At 42.3% G+C, this 25318-nt stretch overlaps 1 protein-coding gene across 1 annotated transcript in view; it reads left to right on the top strand.

Annotated features, from left to right (window-relative positions):
• The window catches only part of SLC4A10 (solute carrier family 4 member 10), a 185401-nt gene that overhangs the window by 100444 nt on the left and 59639 nt on the right, over positions 1-25318 (top strand). Inside the window, exon 10 of the mRNA XM_030209786.1 lies at positions 6715-6820. Within this exon, the coding sequence (XP_030065646.1) occupies positions 6715-6820 (106 nt within the window). The remainder of the gene's footprint in view (positions 1-6714; positions 6821-25318) is intronic.

The raw sequence follows: 25318 nt of genomic DNA, 5'->3' as shown, positions 1-25318 counted from the left end.
GCTAAAAACGCCTTTATTTTTTCGATTATTGCCCTAACGCGTACATCTCTCCTCGGCCGATAACCACGCCCCAGTTCCACCTTCGCCACACCCCCATCAACTTTGTCCGCATCCGCGACGGAGTACAGTTGAAAACGTCCAAAATCGGCTTTCGATTATACAGATTTATTCGTTTTTGTGAGATAAACGTCTATCTCCCGATTTAAGTCGAAATCTAGGCGTTTTTCTCTTTCGATTATAAGGTGGATAGCATCTGAGTCCATTCTGTGCAATCAATTAAGGTAATTTTGAGTAACCCATTAATTACAAACCCAGATATTTGACTGCTTATACTTTGTAGCAAATTTTCAAAGAAAAGGTGCCTGTGATCCTTCACTTTGAAAAGTGGTGAGCATGAAGTTTATGCACTAAAAGCACTCATTTTACACTTGTTTATATGTGTGGATGGTGGAGGGAAGATAAATGACTTGTACACCTGTATACAAATTAACCAATCAGCATAGATAGTGAGGGAATTCCAAGAAAGGAAGCAACAATATAGAGAGGATTCATTGATTCAGCTGGACTTGCTGCTGCTATGTAGTGGTTAATAAAAACTACTAGTTCTCAGTTCCGTTGTTGTTGATTATCCATGAGCAGAGATGAACACTACATATGAGGCCTATTACATTTTTCTGCTACTATGGTTTGTATCTCCTCTCTCTCTCTCTCTCTGACTATAGTTATGAATAGATATTGAGATTGGTATTGACAGCCTCTCGAGGCCTCAAGTTGAACAAATATGACTCAGTTCTTAGAAGTCCTTAAGCTCTTCTTGGATGCTGTGGAGGAACTGAGTTCAGGAATGACCACTTTGGTTGCTGTCATTCCGATCCTGAATTTCTTATGAAGCATAAAATGCTACTTAGCTCAGCTTAGCTTGGTTTGCTGTAATCTTTAAAGAATAAAAAACGGACCCGCACCATTATGGTCCATATTTCGTGAGTCTGCTTCAGAGTCTGGTCCTAGATTGACGCTGAGGCAGGTTCACAAAACATGGACCATGTCAGTGCAGGTCCGTTTTTGATTCTTTAAAGATTACAGCAAACCAAGCAAAGCTAAGTAGCATTTTATGCTTCATAAGAAATTTAATTTATAACATAATTGGAAATGTGGACGTGTGAATCATGTGAATTGATTAAAGGTAATATAAAACAATATAAATATTAAAATAAATATATACCCATCTGTTATGACCAATGACAATTTGTTACTGGGCAGTGACCCAGTGTGAAACGAGTCACTGCTGAGGGCATTGTGGGTTATACCCCTGCTGGCTACATTAGACCCAAGTGTTGGGTTTTATTTGATGTGGTTATTCTGGCCCCACTGTATGAGTATGGACCTTGCAAATTGATTTAGACTATTCTACTATGGCACCTGGGCACGCGGGTTCTGTAATAGAATGTAGCCTAACCTGTTATCGGCATGTCTAACATTTACATATCCACAGTTACAGCAGGCATAGACCTGGCATAACTATGGTCACTTAAATGTGACAGGGACATATGGTGCAAGTTATGTGCATGAGAGCCTTGCCCATGAATAGTCCATGTATTTACTCTTCCCCCAGTGCATTTACACACTATCCCTGGGATTCTATAAATCATGCTGAGATTTCCACGTGAACATCAAAGCATATTCTATAACAATGCGCATAAGCTAATTGGTTAACAAACTAATTAGTGTTGATAATTGGATGTTAACAACCAATTATCATCACTAATTGGCATTAATTAGAATTTATGCGCAGAACTGTCTAAGCGTATTCTGTAACGTGGTGCACATAAATTATAAGTTGTGTAGTTGAAATGTAGGCGTGGAATGGGTGGGTCATGGGCATTTCTAAAATCTATGTACATTGTTATATAATACAACTGCTCCACGCATAATTTAGGTGTCAGGTTTTATACCAAATTTTACTTGGCATATCTGCCCATGACTAAAATTAGTCTCGTGGAGCAGTGCTCCACGTATTCTGTATGCCACATAGAAATTTAGGCTTATTCTATAAAATATACCTAAATTAAGGTATACTTCATAGAATACGCTTAGGGAAATTTCATTTCAGCGTTGATTTTTTTTTAGGCATGCTATATAGAATCTAGTACTATGTCACTTACATGTGTCATTACAGAATAGAGCTTAAGCAATCTGCGGGCACTCTTACAAGTAAATGTACATGTATGTGCATAAGTACTTGCATTCTATATATGTATGTACTTAAGGGATATGTAAATGTGGGCACCAAGTTATAGAGCTGCCCTTCAAATGCACAGTAACACAGCAAATAAAGATGGTCCAGCCAGTCTGCCCAACAATGTAGCTAGAGCCATGCCTGCCACTCTATGTGGCCCCAGTTACCCATGCTTAAATGCTGGCTGTCAAGCCTCCACCATGCCAACCATAGAGACAGCCAGACACGATGGGGATGATATGTGGTTATACCAAGACTCCAAGTATTACTGATAGCATTCAACTTACCAGTCAAGATGTGTTCCCTTCCCTCCTGAGCTGCACAGCATCCTCACTCGTAGTGTATGACAATAAAGTGATCACACAGACCATAGAAGTCTGTCCAGCGACAAAGTCATAAAATCATTAAAGAACTCTCAATAGTCCTAAAATTCTGCAGACTTATTTGTTAAATAATCATTCTGATATAAAACATACTCAGCACATAAAGAACAGGACACACTGGCATGATGTGTAAACTGTGAGAGCAATTTTCAAAGCTATTTACCTGAGTAGTTCGCAATTTATCCAGGTAAATTAGCCTATTCAAAAATTGCTGTTAGTGCAGCTGAAAGTGTGTGCAGGGTTTCATAATATGTGTAATTTTCAATAGATGGAGAGTTTCTGGAAGCCCGTTATGGGCAGAATCAGAAAGTAATGCACCCAGAATGTGTTTTCTCATGTATGAAAAATGAGGTACAAAGTTTTCATGTCATTTATATTTATGAAAGAGTTTGTTAACCTGCAGCAAGGCACTAGGTACTTGAAAGAGAAAATAGATACCAGCGTTGCCTCTGAAAGTTCCCATTGATCTTGTACTTAGCAAGATAGAGAACTGTTCCTTATCACCTTGGCCTCCAGAAAAAGAAAGGGATGTGGTCACTGTAAAACTCTGTATTCCTCTTTCTGTACACAGTGCTGAGCAATTCCATACTGTCATGGCATGTTAGCTTGGTTTTTCAACCACACCTCTGTAATTCTGAAAAAGGAATTCAGAAAGCACCCAAGATCTATTGATAACATGAATTGTGCCTGGCAACACAGTTCCTCCTCTAATTCTTAACTCTATGATGCTTAATGCTTTGATTATCTTCCACTAAAAATCCTGAATGAGCCCTGGTCTTCCTGTTTTAAGTGCCCAAAGTAGGACAGAGTAAGAGTGATCTCTGTCAAGCTTTTAAATGCATTACAGCTTTTAAGCACAGCTCTCCTATCGGAGTTTAAATAACACACTATGTCATGATTAGTCAGCCACAAAATGACCTCTAATAGAAATGAAAAAGGGGTTTTTGTCTATTTTATTGACAATATGCAACTCAAGTGATGGTCATGTGGGCGAAGGTCATTATTTTCAAACTATTGATGACAGCAAAATGAGATGGATGGTATCAACTCACAGGAAAAGCAATCATATGAATCTGCCTGCGTTATTGCTGCTAAAACACTCCAACACATAAACGACTTGGTTTTGCAGAATGTATGCCTTTAGGGGGGGTTGTGCCAAGGGAGTAAAACAAGCAAATCAAGCAGTGGACAGCAACAACCCAATAATTCATTGGAAGTGTGTGCATATCTTTAAATCATGGTAACAGAATCACACTACTTATTTGCAAGGGTGTCCTTCTTCAGTATGTGTTTTTGGTTGTTGGGTTTTGTTTTGTTTTTTTGCTTTTTTAGTATCTGAGCGGGTGAACTATTTCCATGATATTTCACAACAGAAAGATTGTGGAGGAGTAGCCTAGTGATGCTGACTGGAGACACAGACTGATAACCAGGGAGGTCCGTGTTCAAATGCTGCTTTTCTCACTGACACTGCTTGTCACCTTGGACAGTCACTTTACCCACCATTGCCTCAGGTACAAATTTAGGGGGCAATTCTATGGTGCCTAAACGCAGGCCACAGCAAATCAGTAGAGATGACCCAAATAATTTAATAGTTTAAAACACATGAGATATCACTCTTCTAATACAAGCCAGAGTGGTTCACAGCTCAAATATAAGGAGCAGAAAAGAAAAGCAAAACACGATAGGACAGTACCCCTTCATCAACTCATCCATCCAGGAATTTGCAAATACCACACTCCTCAGCAATTCTGCAGGCCTCCAGTGACATATACCCAAGTTAGCTGACAGATCCAAATGCTTGCTGAAAAAAGTAAGTTTTTCAGCTTCATTTTAAATTGATAAAAAGAAGCTTCCCTCCATAACTATACTGGGAGTCGATTCCATAAAAAAGAAGCAAGCCAAAAAAATGCACTCTCTCTCATGTTACCATGAGGTGAGCCTGCGATGTCTCAGGAAGTATCAGCAATTAAGCATTGGCAGACCTCAATGCTCTTGTAGGAACATCAGGACATATTAGATGAAACAAATATAAGAGTCCCCCTATATCATATCTTATGCATCAAAGTCAAAATCTTATAAAATGGCCTATATTCCACTGGCAACTAGTTATAATGAATATACAATATACAGTGGAGTCACATGACCTCTCCACCCCTCCCAAATAATCTAATTCAGCATTCTGCAAAGTATTTAACCTCTTCCAAAGATAACAAGCAATTCACAAATAATATTCCCTTACCATTATCCAATTTTGAGATAACCAATGAATGTAAAAAACATGTAAAGTAGCATTATCAAATATGACCTAATCACCCATAACATTTGCAAAGTACAAAAGCCCAATCACACCACAAGGGAAACCTGTTGCTCAGATCTCAACCTTGAGTCAAGAATCACCCTCAGATATCAAAAGGACTCACACAAACACACGGCCTTCCAGGAATTGAGGACCCCTTTTACCACAGCTTTGTAAGGGGACCCCTAATTTAGTATGTGCAATTGGTACATAAATTTAGGCACCCTTTATAGAATTTCCTTTTTAGAGTTTAAGTCCATTTGGACAGTAACATAACTTGTGTGCTTGAATTTGGAGTTAAATTAGGAAAAAGTGAGTAATCCTAGTGCCTGATATAAAATACATGAGCCCCTAAATGTAGGATCCCAAGTTTGGTGCCTACAATTCTCCCATATTTTCAGCCAACCTTAAGCTTTCAGCTGAAAATGTACTTAAATTTAGGGCTGCCATTCATTTGTCTAGATTTGAGAGCCTAATTTAAATGCCCGGGGCTGAGAATAGTTTTCTCTCCCCTAAGGATCCTAAATTTAGGCAATCTTGCAGAGGCATTGAATTTCTGGGAATAATGCTGACGGTGTTCAGCAAAATTCTGAGCGCTAGTGGTTGAATATCTACCCCATAATCCTCATATGTTATTTTCTGATCCCACCCATAATACCTCCCGAAACAACTATCAAAGATGCAACAAAAGTGGGGTAAGAAAAGAAACAAAATGTTGCTCACATCATGAGTGAAATGTCCGCCTTATAAAGCATTATAACCCTCCCGTACCAGCAGCAGCTCAGAGAAACTACAATAACTGACAAAGCAGATGAATACAATAATGTTCGAAATGAAGTAGGAGGAGGGGGCTAGTTTTTTGGCTGACATCAGCCCATGATGTTTTGTTTGAATACATGTTAAATGGGATGAATCAGAAGACTACATATTATTTTGACCCTCTTCCATTCCCCATGATATTGTGATCCAGAAATCATGAGCCTCTTCTCCAAAGAACCAAAATGAATCATGGGTTTCTAGCTGAGAGGTTTGGAGATCCAGGACTGGTGGAAGGAAAATGAATGCCCTGTGTAAAAAACTTCAGCCTTATTCCTCCCACCTCCCCCATTAACTTCCAGGTCCCTAACTCCCCCTCTTGAGTTTTTGATAATTAAATCCAACGGCCAAGATTATCCCAACTCACTATCTCCCACAATAATCCTGTAAAATGCGTATCATTGGATATCATAGTTTTAAACTTTTAATGAAGGCAATTTCCAAAGGTTATTTATTCAGGTAAATGGTCTGTTGGAAAATTGTCAGCCTATTTGCATGGAAAAGTACACACTGATGGTTCTTTGAGTTTGAGTGACTGTTTTGCTATGACTGCAGCAGCTCTTTGCCGCCCCCTCAGAGGTTGCAAGGCGATTACCTAGACTTACCCAGTGGTAGAGCCAGCCCTGCATAGATGGCACTCCATGGATCAAAAAATGTCTGGAAGAACCACCACTCAGAAAAGGCCAGAATGAGTGATGTTTCAGTTGAAATACAGAAAGCTGAACTAAGAACCAATCGAGTCCCAGTCTTAGAAAGAATGCTGCTGTTAGGTAATCAACATCACCCTAAGTAAAATGCATTCACATGCACATCCTCTATACAATATCCATGCAACACCATAAAGCTAATATAAAAATGAACAGCTGTTAGTTACATTAATATGCTAAGTGAGCCCTAAAGAGTATTAATCTGAAGCAAGGCAATGGGTATTTGCAAGCAATTGGTTTTATTTCTAAACAATTATTGTTTTTCTTTATTATTAGCTGCAGTTGTGTAGAGCCAAATAATCCTAGCAATAAAACTTTGAATTACTGGAAGGAACACAATATCACTGCATCTGACATATCTTGGAAGAACCTAACCTCGACAGTAAGTGAAATTTTCAAACATAATAAATATTAGCATTCTATTTGCATTTTTATTGCTTGATTTGTAAGCACATGATGTTGCTTCTGTGACCTGAGAGCCTTATCTGTCTTATTAAGATGGTATATAAATAAATTTTAGAACAGTCACATTGAAAATGAAATCTCAAGCAAAGCAATTTATTGAAAAATAGACTTAAATATTGGAAAATTAAAAATCCCTTTTTATAGGGGCTCAGGGGTCCTTTTAGAAAGATGCGCTGAGAAATGGCTTGCAGTAGTGTAGGCACGGGTTTTGGGTGCACACCCATCCATTTTTCAGCACGCCTGTAAAAAATGCCTTTTAAAAATTTTTGACGAAAATGGACGTGCAGCAAAATAAAAATTGTCGCAAGTCCATTTTGGGTCTTAGACCTTATCGCCAGCCATTGACCTAGTGGTAAAGACTCATGTGGTAACCAGGCGGTAATGACCTATGCGCATCAAGTACCACTTGATGCGTGTCTGTTATGCACATCTGAAAATAAAAATATTTTCCGGACGCGTGTATTGGATGCACACCAAAAATGAAATTACTGCAAGAGCCACATGGTAGTTGGGTGGTAATTCCATTTTGGCATGCGTTGGGCGTATGTAGACACTTCCGTGGCTTAGTAAAAGGCCCCTTAGTGCGGAAAATGGTATGTCCAAGTTGGGATGTTCATATAGCCCTGAGTATTTTACAAAAGGCTCTACTGAGCATAGAGCCTTTTGTAAAATGCATATCCAAGAGTGCACAAGCATGTACAGTGCACAAGCATGTACAGCTGAAGCATTAACTTTAAAAACCTACTAGTGCAGAAAAGACTTATATCACTCAGTCCTTTACATGTATAAGTGCCAGCATCTATATGTGTAAGTCTTGGCAATGTATATATGGATTTTCCAGATTTTACAACACTACATATATAAGAAGAGCCAGGGGAAGTAATTCCTTTTAGTAAATTTTTGAGGTAGCGTTACATACCACAGAGGTTAGCACAACTTCCCCTTGAATCACCGATGAACACCCCAGGTCCAAACATGCAGCACCTAGCACTTGTGCATGTCAAAACCAGTGCTGAAAACTTTTTAAATATGCATGTATACCAGTTATGAAATGGGAACTGTACCTATAATTTATTAGCCTGCTCAGACCATGCTGCATCCTGGAGCATCTACACATATGAATAGTGGCTTTCCGAAATCACCATTTACATGTGTATGCAATCTACATGTGAAATGCTATTATATTCACATGTGCATGCTTCTAACACGTCCTCCTTAGAGTGCTTGTAAAGCTGAAAGCTTTAGGCCGTGGGTTTGACTGTACAAGAGTCCTGCTAGGTTGATTATGAAATAGAATATTTGGGTTTTAAATTGAACCTTTGGACCTGATATTCAGCTGTACTTATCTGGGTAGAAGCCACTGATCACTAGGACCAGCAACTGATTTTCAACAGATAATAGCACTGAAAATCAATACAAACCTTCACGCTCTTTGAGATCTTCTCAAAAGCAGCTACTTCATGTTCGTTCTTTTAAGCAGATTCATCTAAAAGAATACAGGTATTTTATATTTTATGTTAAAGGTCCTAAATTGTGGAATGCATTGCTCATCAAGCTTCATTCTGTGAAGGAAATTACTGAGTTTAAGAGAGATCTAAAAATGCATATGTTTATTTGAGCATATGGATCAATAGATGAATGATAGCATTTTGTTTTATAACAGTGTTTGATGTCATATTTTTATTATAATTCTGTGTAAGTATGTATTAGCTGAAGTAATGTATGATTTTGTTTTATTATTATCTATTTATTGTATTGGATTTTTATTATGTATGTATTTTTGTTCCCCACTTAGACTGCTCCAGATACAGTGGGCTAGAAATAAAGTTTTATTATTTATTATTATTTTATTACCGCCGTTTATGATGCTGTCCAAGTAATGTAGGGGCACTCCGGGGGCGGAACTAAGGCAAAGCCAGAATTTATCCAGATATTGCTGATGTTCAACACTAGTATCTGGATAAATACAATGGATTCTGGTTAATTGGGACATCGCTTAATTGGGGCAGCTGCATATTGACCCAAAACCCAGAGAACAGAAACAAAGCACGATTGTAAAGGTGCAACAGTTTTGCTTATGTGGGACAACACTCAAATAATTTGGGGCAGTAACATACATCAAATGTCATCAATACATCACCAACCCCTGAAGTTTCTATGGGCTGCCGCGCTTCCATACACGTGCTACTGTGGGATGTGTCATGTTCCATCTGTGGCGTCTGCTGAACAAATGACAAAGAAAGATCTAACACTCATAAACAAAATCGCCTTGCTAGAAGAATTGTAAAAAGAACCGCCAAACACCAGTCAGTGCCAACTGTTAGAGATTACAGGAGTGCCAAAATCCAGAATAGCACATGTTGTACAGCCAGAGAAATTGATAAACGAGTGGACTTTAACTGAGAGGCAACAGGGCATTTCCCAAAAATGAAAGCATAATGGTAAGGATCTCAATGTAGAAGAGGCCCGAAATCTGTGGTTCTCAATTGTAACAAGAAGTGGTGTTCATGTGAGTGGACCAATGTTCAAAAGCATCCATTGACAACACTTCAATGCTACAATGAAAGCGAGGGGTGTGAAGATGAAATCGTTGAGCAAATTTCAGTCAAACATATGAAGACTTCGGAAAACCAGTAAACTGAAGAGGATAACACAACTGAGCATGAACAAGTGACAAACCAGGTTGCCAGGAGATCTATTTCTGGATTAGAACTTTTCTTGATGCAGGAAGGCAATGAAGGCAATCCAGTTACTGCTCTAGAGACCTGTTCCAGTTTTGTCGAGCTGCAGTCAATGATGAGAGCTCGTCAAGGTACGCTTGACTGATACCTCAAGTATTAATGCTGTTTTGAATGAGAAACTTTTCTTTTAATTTATGCAAATTTAAATGTTTTCTTTTCCTTTGTTTCAACTTGTGTGTTATCAAGCAAATGTAAAATTTGAAATTAAACCATACTGTACTGAACTGTTTTTGTTTTCTTCCACTTTTGTGTTTGGACAATAAATAATTGTTTTGTCTTTTACCTGTCACTTGTAATCTTTCTTTAATGGTAATGTCAACTTTGTTTTTTGGGGGGCAGCTGCTTAATTGGGGCAATGTACTACAGTCCTGATGTGTCCCAATTAACAGGAATCCACTGTATAGTCACTGCAGCCCACAATGTGTTGTTCTGATACATGTTAAATGGGGATAGGTCAGATGACTACATATTATATTGACCCTCTCCCATCTCTGATGAAAATATGATCCATAAATCATGAGCCACAATCTGTGGGTTGCTAGCTGGTATCCCAAAATGAATCATGGGTTTCTGGCATGGAATTTCACAGATGCAGGGCTTTTTAGTTATCCAGACATACCTAGATACTGATCTGGATATCGATGCTGAATATTGGCCATAGCCATATAAGTTCTGGCAGTGGCTTATACCTGGATATTCTGTGTCAGTATCTGTACACCAGCTGCCCCTGAATATCTGGGTACAACTTTAAAAGCCATAGTCAATGTTTGAAATCAACACTGACCATGCTTTTTTAAATACCAGGGGTGTGTTTTTGTACATTTGAAGAGGGGAGGGTTGAATATACAATACTGGAAGGTTTGACTTAAGAATCAGTAAACATGGCTCTCACACGTTAAATAAACAGCACATATTGTTGCAGGCTGCAGGATTCACACACACACACACACACACACACACACACACACACACACACACACACACACAAGCATTTTGCACTGACCCGATGAATAGAGTAGAATAGAGTTCTACTTTTAAAAACAAGATAGAGAAATGTGTTAACTTAGTGCAATAAAAAGCAGGCACCTGTGACTTGTTTGTTGGTTTTAAAATTTTAAATAGCTCTGTGGAGTAGTACGATAACCACGCTGCTTCCTTCAGGGGTTGAACTTATTATTCATTCACTGCTGGCGTGTCACCTTCGATTTTTTTTTTCAAATCTTTTGTTTGTTGATTTTGTTGCTGGCAAATGAAAGGCAGGATCATTTACTGTATGGTGCGCTAATGTTGTTTTCGGTTCACAACAAACTAATATGTTCTGAGAAGATCACAATTTTTTTTTTAATTAAACCAAAACGTGGTAAACTAAAACAGATTTGGCCTGAGTTGCAACAGATGGCAAGAACTAAGCCATCCTGTTTTAGAAAGATGCTCAGAGCTTCTGCTTTCCCTGAAATGCTCTTCCAGCTGTTCAGGCCGTACAGAGAAGAGGCTCTGGGGTCTGGTGGCATCACAGCTTTATCTTCTTAAGTACTTTAACAATTTCTTTAATGGAGGATCAGTGCAGTACATTATTGTATTACAGTGGTACTCTTAACAGCTGTTCAGAATTTTCAAATTATCCCTTCATCTAAGTTTGCTGCAACTTGAAATTAATCTTTCATACTTTTTTCTCTGAGAACTAAAACTGATATAAATCATGCTCCAGTAAATCTTATTACTACTTAATTTACAATCTACAGAAATATAGATTGATAAATAAAAACATTATTTAGTTACCCTTTTATTAGCCTAATGATTAGTGCAGTGGCCTAAGAACCTGGGGAACTGGGTTCAAGTCCCACTGCAGCTCCTTATAATGCTGGGCAAGTCACTTAACCCTCCATTGCACCAGGTATAACATGTAAACTGCTTTGATTGTAGTTACAGAAAGGTGGCATATCAAATTCCCCTTTCAGTTTCCTAAACTGCAGTAAGTTTTGCACTTACCACACATTTAAAGCAAAAAATAGCAAGTGGTAAGTGCAAACCCTGTGTGGTAAATGCAGGGAGTGTAATGAGCATGTGCTCTGCACAGGGTGGACATTTACCACACGGATGCCATGTTATATGGTGTGCCTGATAGTGCAGGTGCTTCCGCATGTAGGTCCATTGACAATAAATACATAAGATCTGATGTGGCATTATCCCCCCCCCCCTGCATCTCTCCCCATGATTAATCCCCTACATACACACAGTTACACCCTCTCATTGAACCCAATCACACACCTGTACCAGAATCCTCCCCCTACACACAAGGTGACAACACTCGATCCTCCTCCCACACTACTACTACTACTACTACTTAACATTTCTAAAGCGCTACTAGGGTTACGCAGCGCTGTACAATTTAACATAGAGGGACAGTCCCTGCTCAAGGAGCTTACAATCTAAAAGACAAGTGAACAGTCAGTCCAAAAGGGGCAGTCAAATTGGGGCAGTCTGGATTACTGAACGGTAAGAGTTAGGTGCCGAACGCAGCATTGAAGAGGTAGGCTTTAAGCAAAGACTTGAAGATGGGCAGGGAGGGGGCTTGGCGTAAGGGCTCAGGAAGGTTGTTCCAAGCATAGGGTGAGGCAGGCAGAATGAGCGGAGCCTGGAGTTGGCGGTGGTGGAGAAGGGTACTGAGAGGAGGGATTTGTCCTGTGAATGGAGGTTTCGGGTGGGAACGTAAGGGGAGATGAGGGTAGAAAGGTAGTGAGGGGCGGCAGACTGAGTGCATTTGTAGGTAAGAAGGAGAAGCTTGAATTGAATGCGGTATCTGATTGGAAGCCAGTGAAGTGACCTGAGGAGAGGGGTGATATGAGTATATCGGTTCTGGCGGAATATAAGCCGTGCAGCAGAGTTCTGAACAGATTGAAGGGGGGATAGATGGCTAAGTGGGAGGCCGGTGAGGAGTAAGTTGCAGTAGTCAAGGCGAGAGGTAATGAGAATGTGGACGAGAGTTCGGGTGGTGTGTTCAAAGAGGAAAGGGCGAGTTTTGCTGATGTTAAAGAGGAAGAAGCGAAAGGTCTTGGCTATCTGCTGGATATGCGCAGAGAAGGAGAGGGAGGAGTCAAAGATGACTCCGAGGTTGCGGGCAGATGAGACGGGGAGGATGAGGGTGTTATCAACTGAGATAGAAAGTGGAGGAAGAGGAGAAGTGGGTTTTGGTGGAAAGACGATGAGCTCGGTCTTGGACATGTCAGTTTCAGGTGGCGGTTGGACATCCAGGCAGCAATGTCAGATAAGCAGGCTGATACCTTTGCCTGGGTCTCCACGGTGATGTCTGGTGTGGAGAGATACAGCTGGGTGTCATCAGCATAGAGATGATACTGGAAGCCATGAGATGAGATCAGAGAGCCCAGGGAAGAGGTGTAGATTGAGAAGAGAAGGGGTCCAAGGAGAGATCCCTGGGGAACACCAACAGATAGCGGGATGGGGGTGGAGGAAGATCCATGAGAGTGAACTCTGAAGGTGCGGTGGGAGAGATAGGAGGAGAACCAGGAGAGGACAGAGCCCTGGAACCCAAATGAGGACAGTGTGGCAAGAAGTAAGTCATGATTGACCGTGTCAAAAGCGGCGGATAGATCGAGGAGGATGAGGATGGAGTAGTGGCCTCTGGATTTGGCAAGGAACAGGTCATTACAGACTTTAGAGAGTGCTGTTTCTGTCGAGTGTAGAGGGCGAAAACTGGATTGAAGTGGATCGAGGATGGCATGAGAGGAGAGAAAATCAAGGCGGCGGCTGTGAACAGCACGCTCAAGTATTTTGGAGAGGAAGGGTAGGAGGGAGATGGGGCGGTAGTTGGAGGGACAGGTAGGGTCAAGTGATGGTTTTTTGAGGAGAGGTGTGACTACGGCGTGCTTGAAGGTGTCAGGGACAGTTGCAGTGGAGAGAGAGAGGTTGAGGATATGACAGATGGAGGGGGTGACAGTATGAGAGATGATGTTAAGTAAGTTGGTGGGGATGGGATCAGAAGAGCAGGTGGTGCATTTCGAGGAGGAAAGAAGGCGAGCAGTTTCCTCCTTAGTGATGTCAGGAAAGGAGGAGAAAGAGGCCTGGGTTTATTGGTTGAGGGAGAGGGTTGACGGGTGAAGAGGATGAGATGGCTTGGTAGTGAACTCAAGGTTGATCTTTTGCACCTTGTCGCGAAAGTAATCAGCCAGTGATTGAGGAGAGAGCAAGGGGGGGGGGGTGGGAGCGGAGGGCACTTTGAGGAGAGAGTTAAGGGTGGCGAAGAGACGACGGGGGTTGGAGCTGAAAGAATTGGTCAATTGGGTGTAATAGTCCTGTTTGGCAAGGAATAGGGAGGAGTGGAAGGAGGATAGCATGAATTTGTAGTGAAGGTAGTCTGAATGGGTGCGAGATTTCCTCCAGAGATGTTCAGCAGATCGGGTGCAGGAGCGAAGATAACGGCTGCAAGGGGTCAGCCAAGGCTGGGGATTAGTACGCTTTGTGGGACAGGAGGTGGATGGTGCAAGGGTGTCCAGAGCAGAGGAGAGAGTGGCATTGTAGGTGGAGACAGCCTTGTCGACAGATTCGGAGGACATGACGGAGGGGAGGAGATTAGAAATACTAGAGGATAGGGTGGGAGGGTCAATAGCCTGGAGATTACTGGAGGTAGTGGTTAAAGTTGGACGGGGCTGAGGGGGGGGGGTGAAGAAGAGTGAAGGTGATTAGGTGATGATCGGAGAGAGGAAGAGCTGAGGCATGGAAATTGGAGGGAGAGCCGGAAGAGGAGAGGACGAGATCAAGACTATGGCTGTCTCGGTGAGTAGGGGTGGTGGAGCATAGCTGGAGGTTGAAGGAGGATGTTAGAGTGAGGAACTGAGAAGCGTGAGGGTCGGATTGGTCATCAACGTGTATGTTAAAGTCTCCGAGAATGAGGGACGGAGATGAGGGTTCAAGAAAGACGGAAAGCCAGGCATCGAAGTCGGTGAGGAAGGAAGAGAGGGATTTATTAGGGGGGGGGGCGGTAAATGACTGCCACTCTGAGTGGCAATGGGTAGAATAGCCGGATGGAGTGTGCTTCAAAGGATGAGAAGCAGTGAGACTGCGGTAGGAGGAGGGGTTGGAAACTACAGGAGGGCGAGAGTAGTAGCCCGACGCCTCCACTGTGGCCAGCTGGGCGGGGAGTGTAGGAGAAGAGATAACCTCCATGACAAAGGGCCGCGACTGAGGCAGAGTCGTCAGGGGAGAGCCAGGTTTCAGTTAGGGCGAGCAGTTGAAGGGAACGAGAGATGAAGAGATCGTGGGTGAAGGGCAGTTTGTTGCAGACCGAGTGGGCATTCCACAAGGCGCATGAGAAGGGGAGGGAAGAGGGGGGGGGGGAGGGGAATAGAAACGAGATTGGAGACATCACGGAATTGTTTGCATGGATAGGAGGAGGACAGGTGAGGGGGGCCTGGATTAGGATTAATGTCTCCCGCAGATAGCAGGAGGAGGAGCAAGAGAGTGCGGAGGAGGGTGGGGGAGGACCGCCGATGAAGGCGACGAAGACGGGGTGCACTTAGGAGGAATGGTGATGGGTTAATGGCAGGAAGGAACACATGGTGACAGCCCAATTGCGCTCCCCCACACACATAATGTGCTGTCTCTGAAGGCCCCCCTTAAAGGGCTGATTCCCTTCAATAGCCCAAGCCTTCCCTCGGCAATAAACCTTGCCCCAATATTAAAAAACTGCCCTCTGCATCTCTATCCTCTCCAAGCCTTCGATCCCCCCTCTCCGCCAGTCTTACCCAGGGACTTTGTTGGTAGGTCAGGGGTTCTCAGGCAGCAGTGGTCACTTTTCTGCTGCCACTTAGGTTGGTGTTGTCATCCAAATGGTGCCACAATGACCCCTGAGCCTTCCAGAAACAGAAAAATGCCAACTATACCTAAATATATAAGTACATAAGTAGTGCCATACTGGGAAAGACCAAAGGTCCATCTAGCCCAGCATCCTGTCACCGACAGTGGCCAATCCAGGTCAAGGGCACCTGGCACGCTCCCCAAACGTAAAAACATTCCAGACAAGTTATACCTAAAAATGCGGAATTTTTCCAAGTCCATTTAATAGCGGTCTATGGACTTGTCCTTTAGGAATCTATCTAACCCCTTTTTAAACTCCGTCAAGCTAACCGCCCGTACCACGTTCTCCGGCAACGAATTCCAGAGTCTAATTACACGTTGGGTGAAGAAAAATTTTCTCCGATTCGTTTTAAATTTACCACACTGTAGCTTCAACTCATGCCCTCTAGTCCTAGTATTTTTGGATAGCGTGAACAGTCGCTTCACATCCACCCGATTCCATTCCACTCATTATTTTATACACTTCTATCATATCTCCCCTCAGCCGTCTCTTCTCCAAGCTGAAAAGCCCTAGCCTCTCAGCCTCTCTTCATAGGAAAGTCGTCCCATCCCCACTATCATTTTCGTCGCCCTTCGCTGTACCTTTTCCAATTCTACTATATCTTTTTGAGATACGGAGACCAGTACTGAACACAATACTCCAGGTGCGGTCGCACCATGGAGCGATACAACGGCATTATACATCCGCACACCTGGACTCCATACCCTTCCTAATAACACCCAACATTCTATTCGCTTTCCTAGCCGCAGCAGCACACTGAGCAGAAGGTTTCAGCGTATCATCGACGACGACACCCAGATCCCTTTCTTGATCCGTAACTCCTAACGCGGAACCTTGCAAGACGTAGCTATAATTCGGGTTCCTCTTACCCACATGCATCACTTTGCACTTGTCAACATTGAACTTCATCTGCCACTTGCACGCCCATTCTCCCAGTCTCGCAAGGTCCTCCTGTAATCGTTCACATTCCTCCTGCGACTTGACGACCCTGAATAATTTTGTGTCATCGGCGAATTTAATTACCTCACTAGTTATTCCCATCTCTAGGTCATTTATAAATACATTAAAAGCAACGGACCCAGCACAGACCCCTGCGGGACCCCACTAACTACCCTCCTCCACTGAGAATACTGGCCACGCAATCCTACTCTCTGCTTCCTATCTTTCAACCAGTTCTTAATCCATAATAATACCCTACCTCCTAGTGAAGTGATGTACATTCAGGTCTAGTAGGTATTTTCAGGTCCTGGAGGGATCACATTTGCAAAAAAAAGAGCTATAGTAGGATTTGAACCTGTGTCTCTTGGTTTACAATTTAGTGCACTAACCTCTAGGCTACTCTTCTGTTCTGCAGGGACATCTGTTTTGCCATATTTTTGAAAATGATGCCAGACGGACGTTTATGTCCCTGTTTTTTGTTCTTGAAAGTTGGATGTTTACTTTGGAAAGTAGCTATTTATTTTGGACACTTTCAGTGCAAAATGTCTATCTCAAAGCCATAATTGAACAGGAAATCTAGACATTTTTCCTATTTGATTATGGCTATAAGATGCTCATTATTTTTGGATGTTATGAGCAGGACTTTTTTTTCTGAGTTAGAAGGTTCTTTTGAAAATGCTCCTCTTAGATGCAGTGCGCTGAGTTAATTCTGTAACAGCATCTGGGCACAAAGGCTCTGTTATAGAAGTCTAGCATCAGTGGAGCCCTACCATTAGGCCAACTGGGGGGGGGGGGGGGGGGAACCTCAGGCAACAATCTTCCTGGAGTGGCATCTCCCCCTTCCCCAAGTTTACTTTCCTTTTCCATTTTCCAAAAGGTGGCAGCGGCAATGATTCCCATATGCTGCCCTGCCAGCACAGGCCTCTTCTCTTTACTATGGTCCTGTTTCCTCAGACGTAGGCCTCATTAGAGAAGAGCCCAGTGCCATCGGCAAGGCAGTGAATAGGAATTGCTGCTGCCGCTGCCTTTTGCTTCAGAGCAAATATGAATGTGTGCATCAGCATTTGTACTATTCAGTCTATTTTATAAAGGTACCTATTACTATTACAAAATGGGAACCTTTCTGGTCTTCTTACATAGGTGTCCTGTTGCACTGGAAAGTCAGAATCATAAAGGGCAATTCTACAGTATAAAGGGGTGCTTTTATTTACGCACCAAGAAGGCATTGAAGTCTGTTCTGTAAAGCAAAGTAGGTGCTTCAGGGGCAGACTGGCAGTGTTCTTGGCCCTCAGGCAACAAGGGTCATAGGCCCCTAATCACTTATCAAAAGTGATTAGTTAGAAGCTAGGGGAGAGGAGGCCTCCTACTGCTATGAGTCCTTGGGCATTGCCCTATTCTTCCAATGGCGAGTTCGCCCCTGAGGTTCTTACTTTACTTTATGGAATATTAATGTATTGAATCTATATGCATGCATATGTTTAAGCATGAGCATTTAGGCCAAACATAGAGCTAGTTTAAATGTTTATGCCTAGATTGGTGAGATATGCGCATAACTAATTAGTATTTTATAAGTTATCGGGGGAATTCTATAAACTGATTCCTAGAGTTACATGGAAAAGAATCAGGAGAAGAACCTCTGCAAAGGTGCACAGGCAGCACAGACAGCAAAGATCATCCAGGAAATGAAGGAGCGTTCACCAAAAATGATTTTATTGAAGAAGGACCCAACTTGGCCAAGTTTCAGCTTTGCCTTCGTCAGGGGTCACCAAACTCATTCAACAGATCCAGAACAGTTCAGTACAGTGGACAAGTCGTCAACATGACATGATGCCTCTTTATTGATGATTTGTCCACTGTCAGGGGTAAGCTGGCATTTAGGCATGCCAGCTTACTTCTGCCATTACTTGGCATAAGAGGGCATGCCTAAACTTGAGCGTGCTGATGCTGGCATACATAAATATTCTATAACAGAATCTTGGTGCTAAGATGTCATTATAGATTTGTCACATATATGCATAAATGTGCACCTCTGCCCAGGCTCCAACCGTAAAAGCCTAGTACGTACTGTCAAAGATGGCTTATTGTTTTATTTATTTGATATAGCGCTGGTTCATGACGACATAGCAAGGCAGTGCACAAGCAAAATAAAATGCAAAGGAGATGAATTCCATTATTTGATAGAAAAGGAGAAAAATAGCAGATACATAATCATTCAGAGAACAGGCATTCATTCCATCAGACTGACAACAAACATACAGACTTGACAGACAGAGTAAGCTGATCCCCAGTCTCACCAGCACATCAAAGGTTATCATTAAAGGCAAGTTGAAATAAATTCATTTTAAAAGGCTGATTTGAATTTAGGGAATGATAATTCGAGGCATAAGGAGGCAGCAGCACATTCCATAGTGAAGGAGCAGTGTCATAGGAACACAGGGCTTCTTTACAAAGCTGAACTAGCGATTCTTGCGTGGAAAATGTGAGGAAGCCCATAGGAACTGAATGGGCTTCCTTTCATTTATCGCATAGGAATCAGTAGCGTGGCTTTGTAAAAGAGGTCCATAGTGTCTATTAGTATCAAGTCTAGCCATATAAACTGATGATATGTGTAACCATCGATCTTAAGAGACCAGAGAAGTCTAAGTGGGGCTCAAGGGATGACTGATGAGGATAAGTATGTTAAAATTCCTTTTTTAAAAACTTTATTTTAATTATTTTATAAAATACACATCAAAAGTAAGATGACAATAAAAGTTATTGCATAAAACTATTAACAGAACTAATATGACAATATGATAAATGGATTGTAATGCAGATGTACAAGCTATACAATAGACGAGTTCAAAAAAGAATCAAGGGGTCTTCCATTTCTGTGATCTCTTGGAAAGGAGAAATAAATTATAGTCCATTGACTGCTCATATTTCTTGTATAGTATTATCCAATTCCGCCACATGTGTATATTAAGATGGGAATTGTCTTTCCAATGGTTTACAGTTTTAAAGCAATAGGAATTAGGGTACTGTTCATTATCACAGAGAGCATCAATTTTCTACAATTTTTTTCAGAGTAGAATGTTAGAATTCTGTATGTAGAAGATGTGGATTTTATCCTGGACACAGTAGGATACCGAGAGCCAGTCATATTCAATGAAAAGAGGGGTTATGTGATCCAACTTGCATGCAAGGGCAAAAATTCTCAATGTGATATTCTGCACTGATTATATGCAACGTAAAAAGACTTGAGGTAGACTAGAATAAATAATGTTACAATAGTTCATACGTGAAATAAATAAAGCATACAATAGTGTCATTGTGAGGAAGAGTCAAGAAAACAGCAAATAGCACGGAATTGTCTGAGAGCCAAAAAACAGGACTTAACCAATGCTGATGCCTGTGGTTCGAAACCAAGGGCCTGATCAATGAAAATGCCCAAGTGCCCTTCCCTCCCTCCCATTCCCAGGTCCAAATTCTCTCTCTTTCTTCTGGACTGCCCTCCCATCCACCATCTCCCCCTCCCGCCCCACCACCCCAGGTCCCTCAGGTCCACCATCTCTCCCTTTCTCTTCCCAACTTCTTTCCCTCCCTCCCCACCACCCCTGGGTCCACCATCTCTCCATTTCTTTTTCTAACTTCTCTCCACACTGCTCACCACCTCCCATCATCTTTGCAACAGCCTTCCCATCCAGTATTTCTCTCTCTCTCTCTCTCTGCACCAACCCTCTCCCACCCAGGTCCAACGTCTTTCCCTTTCTCTTCCCTCCCTTCATCCTCTCGTCCAGCATCTCTCTCCCCCTCTCCTCTGTTCTCCTCTGTTTCCTGCCCAATTATTTCTTCCCCCACCCTCAATCCAGCATCCCCCCTTCCCGGCATCTTCCTCACCTTCCCAGTAAATACATTTTTCTTTGCAGCGGGTTGTCGGCAGCAATTCAGACATGCTGTTTTTGGCCTCCGTAGTGCTCTTCCTCTGCTGTAGTCTGCCCCATCTCTGACACAACTTCCTGTTTTTGCCTGTGTGAACAGCAGCAGAGGGGAAGCAACAAGGAGGCCAAAGGCAGCTGTAGTGTTTAAATCTGTAGTGTTTAAATCACTACAGTGGAGTTGCCTGTGTTTGTTAAACTGGTTACTGGTCTCCAGCTAAACAGAATAGTGATGAGTTGGGTCCCTTTAAGCTGGTAGTAATTGTTGTTGACACCAACAGAGGGTGATCTCTCCACAGGAGAAGCGAAAGCCAACACGCACACACACAGTGGATCCAAAGAAGTCCTCTCACAGATGGTGTTTTCCTAAACAAGGTCTTTATTTCAAATTAATAGGACTGACCCTTTATTAATTTGAAATAAAGACCTTGTTTAGGAAAACACCATCTGTGAGAGGACTTTTTTTGATCCACTGTGTGTGTGCGAGTAATTGTTGTTGAACAGTCAGATCAACAAAAATTACTACCAGTTTCATCTTCACTTTAAAGGGACCCAACTCATCATTATTCTGTTACACAGACTACTGGTTATCCCATGGAAAATTTTTTCATTGGGGTGACTGTCCACTGGATTGATAGTCTTTAGAGAGGAAGTTTGCTTGTCTGGACTTAAGACTGAAGGGTCCCCACACATTTGATGTTCTTGCATCAGGTCTGGAAGGTATTCAAACAGATTTTGCCAACAGACAAAAAATTGTTAGAACAGCAACAGATGATAATTCCAACTTTGTGAAAACCTTCTCTATAATTGGATAGAATTACGATGATAATGGAGATAAAGATGAAGATACAAGTGTTGAATTAGACATCACTACTTCTAATGCAGATGATATTGACAATGATGATGATAAAGTACAGTTTGCTATACAGAAGTCAAGTGTTTCTGAGATTCCCTCGAACAAAACCTGCAGACACAGTCAGAAGATATTAGTAATATTCCAGCTCATTTTCGAAAGTGATCACTGGCCATCTTCCGACACAAATCGGGAGATGGCCGGCGATCTCCTGAAACCAGCCAAATCGGTATAATCGAAAGACGATTTTGGCCGGGTTCAACTGCTTTCCATTGCGGAGCCGGCGAAACATCAAGGGGGCGTGTCGGTAGGGCAGTGAAGGCAGGACGGGGACGGGACGGGGTGTGCTCACGAGATGGCCGGCTTCGCCCAATGATGGAAAAAAAAAAAGCCAGGTTTGACGAGCATTTCTCCAGCTTTACTTGGTCCCTTTGTTTTCACGACCAAGCTTCAAAAAGGAGCCCCAACTGACCAAATGACCACTGGAGGGAATTGGGGATGACCTCCCCTTACTCCCCTAGTGGTCACCAACCCCCTCCCACCCAAAACCAAACAAACAAAAAAAACTTTTTTGCCAGCCTCTATGCCAGCTCCCGGATAGCAGTATGCAAGTCCCTGGAGCAGTTTTTAGTGGTGCAGTGCACTTCAGACAGGTGGACCCAGGCCCATCCCCCCTACCTGTTACACTTGTGGTGGTAAATGGGAGCCCTCCAAAACCCACCCAAAACCCACTGTACCCACATGTAGGTGCCCCCCTTCACCCCTTAGGGCTATGGTAATGGTGTAGAGTTGTGGGGAGTGGGTTTTGTGGCTAAACAACCAAGGGAAGGGAGCTATGCTCCTGGGAGCTATTTTATATTTTTTAAAATGTTTCTAAGTGCCCCCTAGAGTACCCGGTTGGTGTTCTGGCATGTGAGGGGGGCCAGTGCACTACAAATACTGGCTCCTCCCATGATCAAATGCCTTGGATTTTGCCGGGTTTGAGATCGCCGGCATTATTTTCCATTATGGCCGAAAACTGATGCCGGCCATCTCAAACCCGGCGAACTCTGAAAATACAGTTGGCTCCGCCCGCTTACAGCGCCGGCCCCAGAGATGGCCGGCGCCGTTCGATTAAGCCCCTCATTGTAACCTAACCTGATTTGAAGGAACCTTTTTTTTTTTTAAATCAGACTGAACAATTCACTTTCTGCTAATGCAACTGTTAAACATCTTTTTAGCTGTACTGGATTAATAATTCACAAGCTGACTCATATTTTAGTTTTACTAAAAAAGTGGATTGACTTGTAAAGCAATAAAGTTATTGGGATAAAAATGTTAACAATAGTTGAATTCATGGTAGTTGTGGTACTTTTACATTTTACTCAAAAAGTATTGCATTAGGCAACAACTTTTTTACTTTCACTTAAGTACATTTTTTTAATGTGTTTATCACTGCACTTTTACATTCACTGTGAGTATTAAAATATACATTTATTTTTGCTTTCACTTAAGTACTTTGACCTAGTACTTTAACCCAAAAGCAAAAAAAAAAAAAGTTCCTCATAAAAAGTAAAGTGTAAAAACCAAAATTAGAATACAAAAAATACTTTATTATCAAAAATCAAGATTGATTCTTCAATCCAAACTTCTTGAGAGAATTGAATTCCAAAGACAAAAAAGGAGCTAGCAAATCAAATCCAAACATTTGATGAATCTTCAAGTGCCTGCTTAAGCCTCAACAATAGGCACAATAATGAAATTCAAAATTATCTTCTATTTTTTGAATTTCATTATGTTTGGCTCTGATTTGATAGCACACTTTTACGAGGAACTTTTTTTGCTTTTGTGTTGATTATTGGTTTCTCTACATCCCATATATTTTTTGGTAAAGTTGTTTTCTAGTACTTTAACCAACACTGCCCTGGAATATCACTGACTCCACTTCTTTTTAATTTGGTCATTTTTAAAAATCTGTTTAAGTCAATTACAATCTTAAAGAACATGAACAATTATTTAATACCGTTAAAAAGATGTACTAACTAGTTCAATAAAATATAATCAATCCTTAGAAAACAACAGATCTAAAGTGTTACATTCAGCACTGTTGTCCCATATATCTAAGAAATAACTAAGGGCACAATATTTGGCTGGTGTTGCTGAACATTTCTTTAAATGCAGACTGTCGCCTGCTAAATTAGACTCAGATAGTCAGTGCTGGCCCTTGTCCAGGTATTGGCACTGAATATCCAGGTATATAGTGGTGCCTGGAAGTTATCTGGGTACAGCTGATATTCACTGCTCTAGCTGGGCATATGCGGATGCTGGTAATATTCTGTGCCAGGACTTGCATACCTAAGTGGCCAAATTTAGAACAGCTCAAAAGCTGTCCTAACTTTGGCCAGCCTAACTATGCAGGTTCCGGCATTGCATATCGGGCTGGGGCCATATAACTTTTTTTAAATTAAAAAAACAAAGCCCCTGAGCCCCATTTTGCCCCCTGACAATGGCCCTCTTTACTTCCCCCTCCCCCCCAATCCATGGTTTGTCCCTCCCCAGAGGGCCCCCCACCCGTCCCAGCCATCCGGGTAGGCCCTCCCCCCCCCACCGGCCTACCTGTAGCCCTGGTGGTCTATGGTAGTCATTGGGGGCAGGTGCGCAGGCTCCTCTCTCCTGCCTCTTGCGGCCACTGAATGAAAATGGGTCGCAGCAGTTTGTGGTACTATGTAGTACCACGAGCTGCTGTGAGAGGAGCAGCAGCCATTTTCATTCAGTGGCCACAATGGGCTGGAGCGAGGTGCCTGTGTTCCTGCACCCAATGACCACCACGGACCATCAGGGCTACAGGTAGGCCCGAGGTGAGATCATGCCATTGGCTGGGGGCAGGGGGAAGGTAAAAGGGTCATTGTCAGGGGGCAGGAGGGGACTCAAGGGCTTAAAAAAAAGTTATGCAGCCCTAGCCCAATATTCAGGCTGGGGTCACATAACAATGGATATGTTTCCAGCTTTGATTGAGGAGACGTACCTTGATACAGCATTAAATGCAAAACATGATTTCATGTTGGATCAGATGTCTCTGAGATGACTAACTTTTAAACCAAAAATAGAAAAAGGAATGAAGAAAATATAGAGTTTTCACATTTAAGCTAAGTGCAAGTTTGATTAATATTTTGAGTCAAGTCTATGAATGAAAGTTTAAGAATATTAAAATTATGGATCAATGAGGAGTACATGCCCACCATAAAAAATGTCTGGCTCATATTATAGCCTGAATGGTGGTTCTTTAAATTTAACTCCCATTCTCCTGGAGTCATTGGTCCATTTCCCACTCTTCTTCTGTACTATCTGATAGATCCTCCATGAGGATCCTCCATGAGGATTTATCCATGGATAAATCCTTCTTATCTCTTCCCTTCTCCACTACTGCCAACTCCAGACTTCGCGCCTTCTGTCTCGCTGCACCCTATGCCTGGAATAAACTTCCTGAGCCCCTACGTCTTGCCCCATCCTTGGCCACCTTTAAATCTAGACTGAAAGCCCACCTCTTTAACATTGCTTTTGACTCGTAACCACTTGTAACCACTCGCCTCCACCTACCCTCCTCTCTTCCTTCCCGTTCACATTAATTGATTTGATTTGCTTATTTTATTTATTTTTTGCCATTAGATTGTAAGCTCTTTGAGCAGGGACTGTCTTTCTTCTATGTTTGTGCAGCGCTGCGTACGCCTTGTAGTGCTATAGAAATGCTAAATAGTAGTAGTAGTAGTAGTAGATCCTATATCTAGATATCCCTTTAGGATTGTATGAATAAGGTGATAAAGATATACTGGGAGTTGGGTAATGATATAGGGATTGACTAGAAGGATTAAGCCATAATCCCTGCCTTACTCTCCCAGTGGTCACTGCCCCCCCACCCCACCCCACCCCACCCCACCCCCTAAAGACGTGAAAAAAATAGTACATATTAGCCTCTATGACAGCTTCAGATGTTATGGCCCATCCTATTAGGGCAGCAAGCAGGTCCCTGGAGTAGTCCAGTGGTTGGTACAGTGCACTGTAGAGAAGGGGACCCAGGCCCATCACCCACTGTAACTGGTACACTTGTGGTGGAAAG

Source organism: Microcaecilia unicolor, chromosome 7, assembly GCF_901765095.1.
Source record: "Microcaecilia unicolor chromosome 7, aMicUni1.1, whole genome shotgun sequence".
Classification (NCBI taxonomy): Eukaryota; Metazoa; Chordata; class Amphibia; order Gymnophiona; family Siphonopidae; genus Microcaecilia; species Microcaecilia unicolor.
The sequence above is the reverse complement of the archived record's forward strand: the minus strand, read 5'-3'. Positions and strand labels throughout refer to the sequence as shown.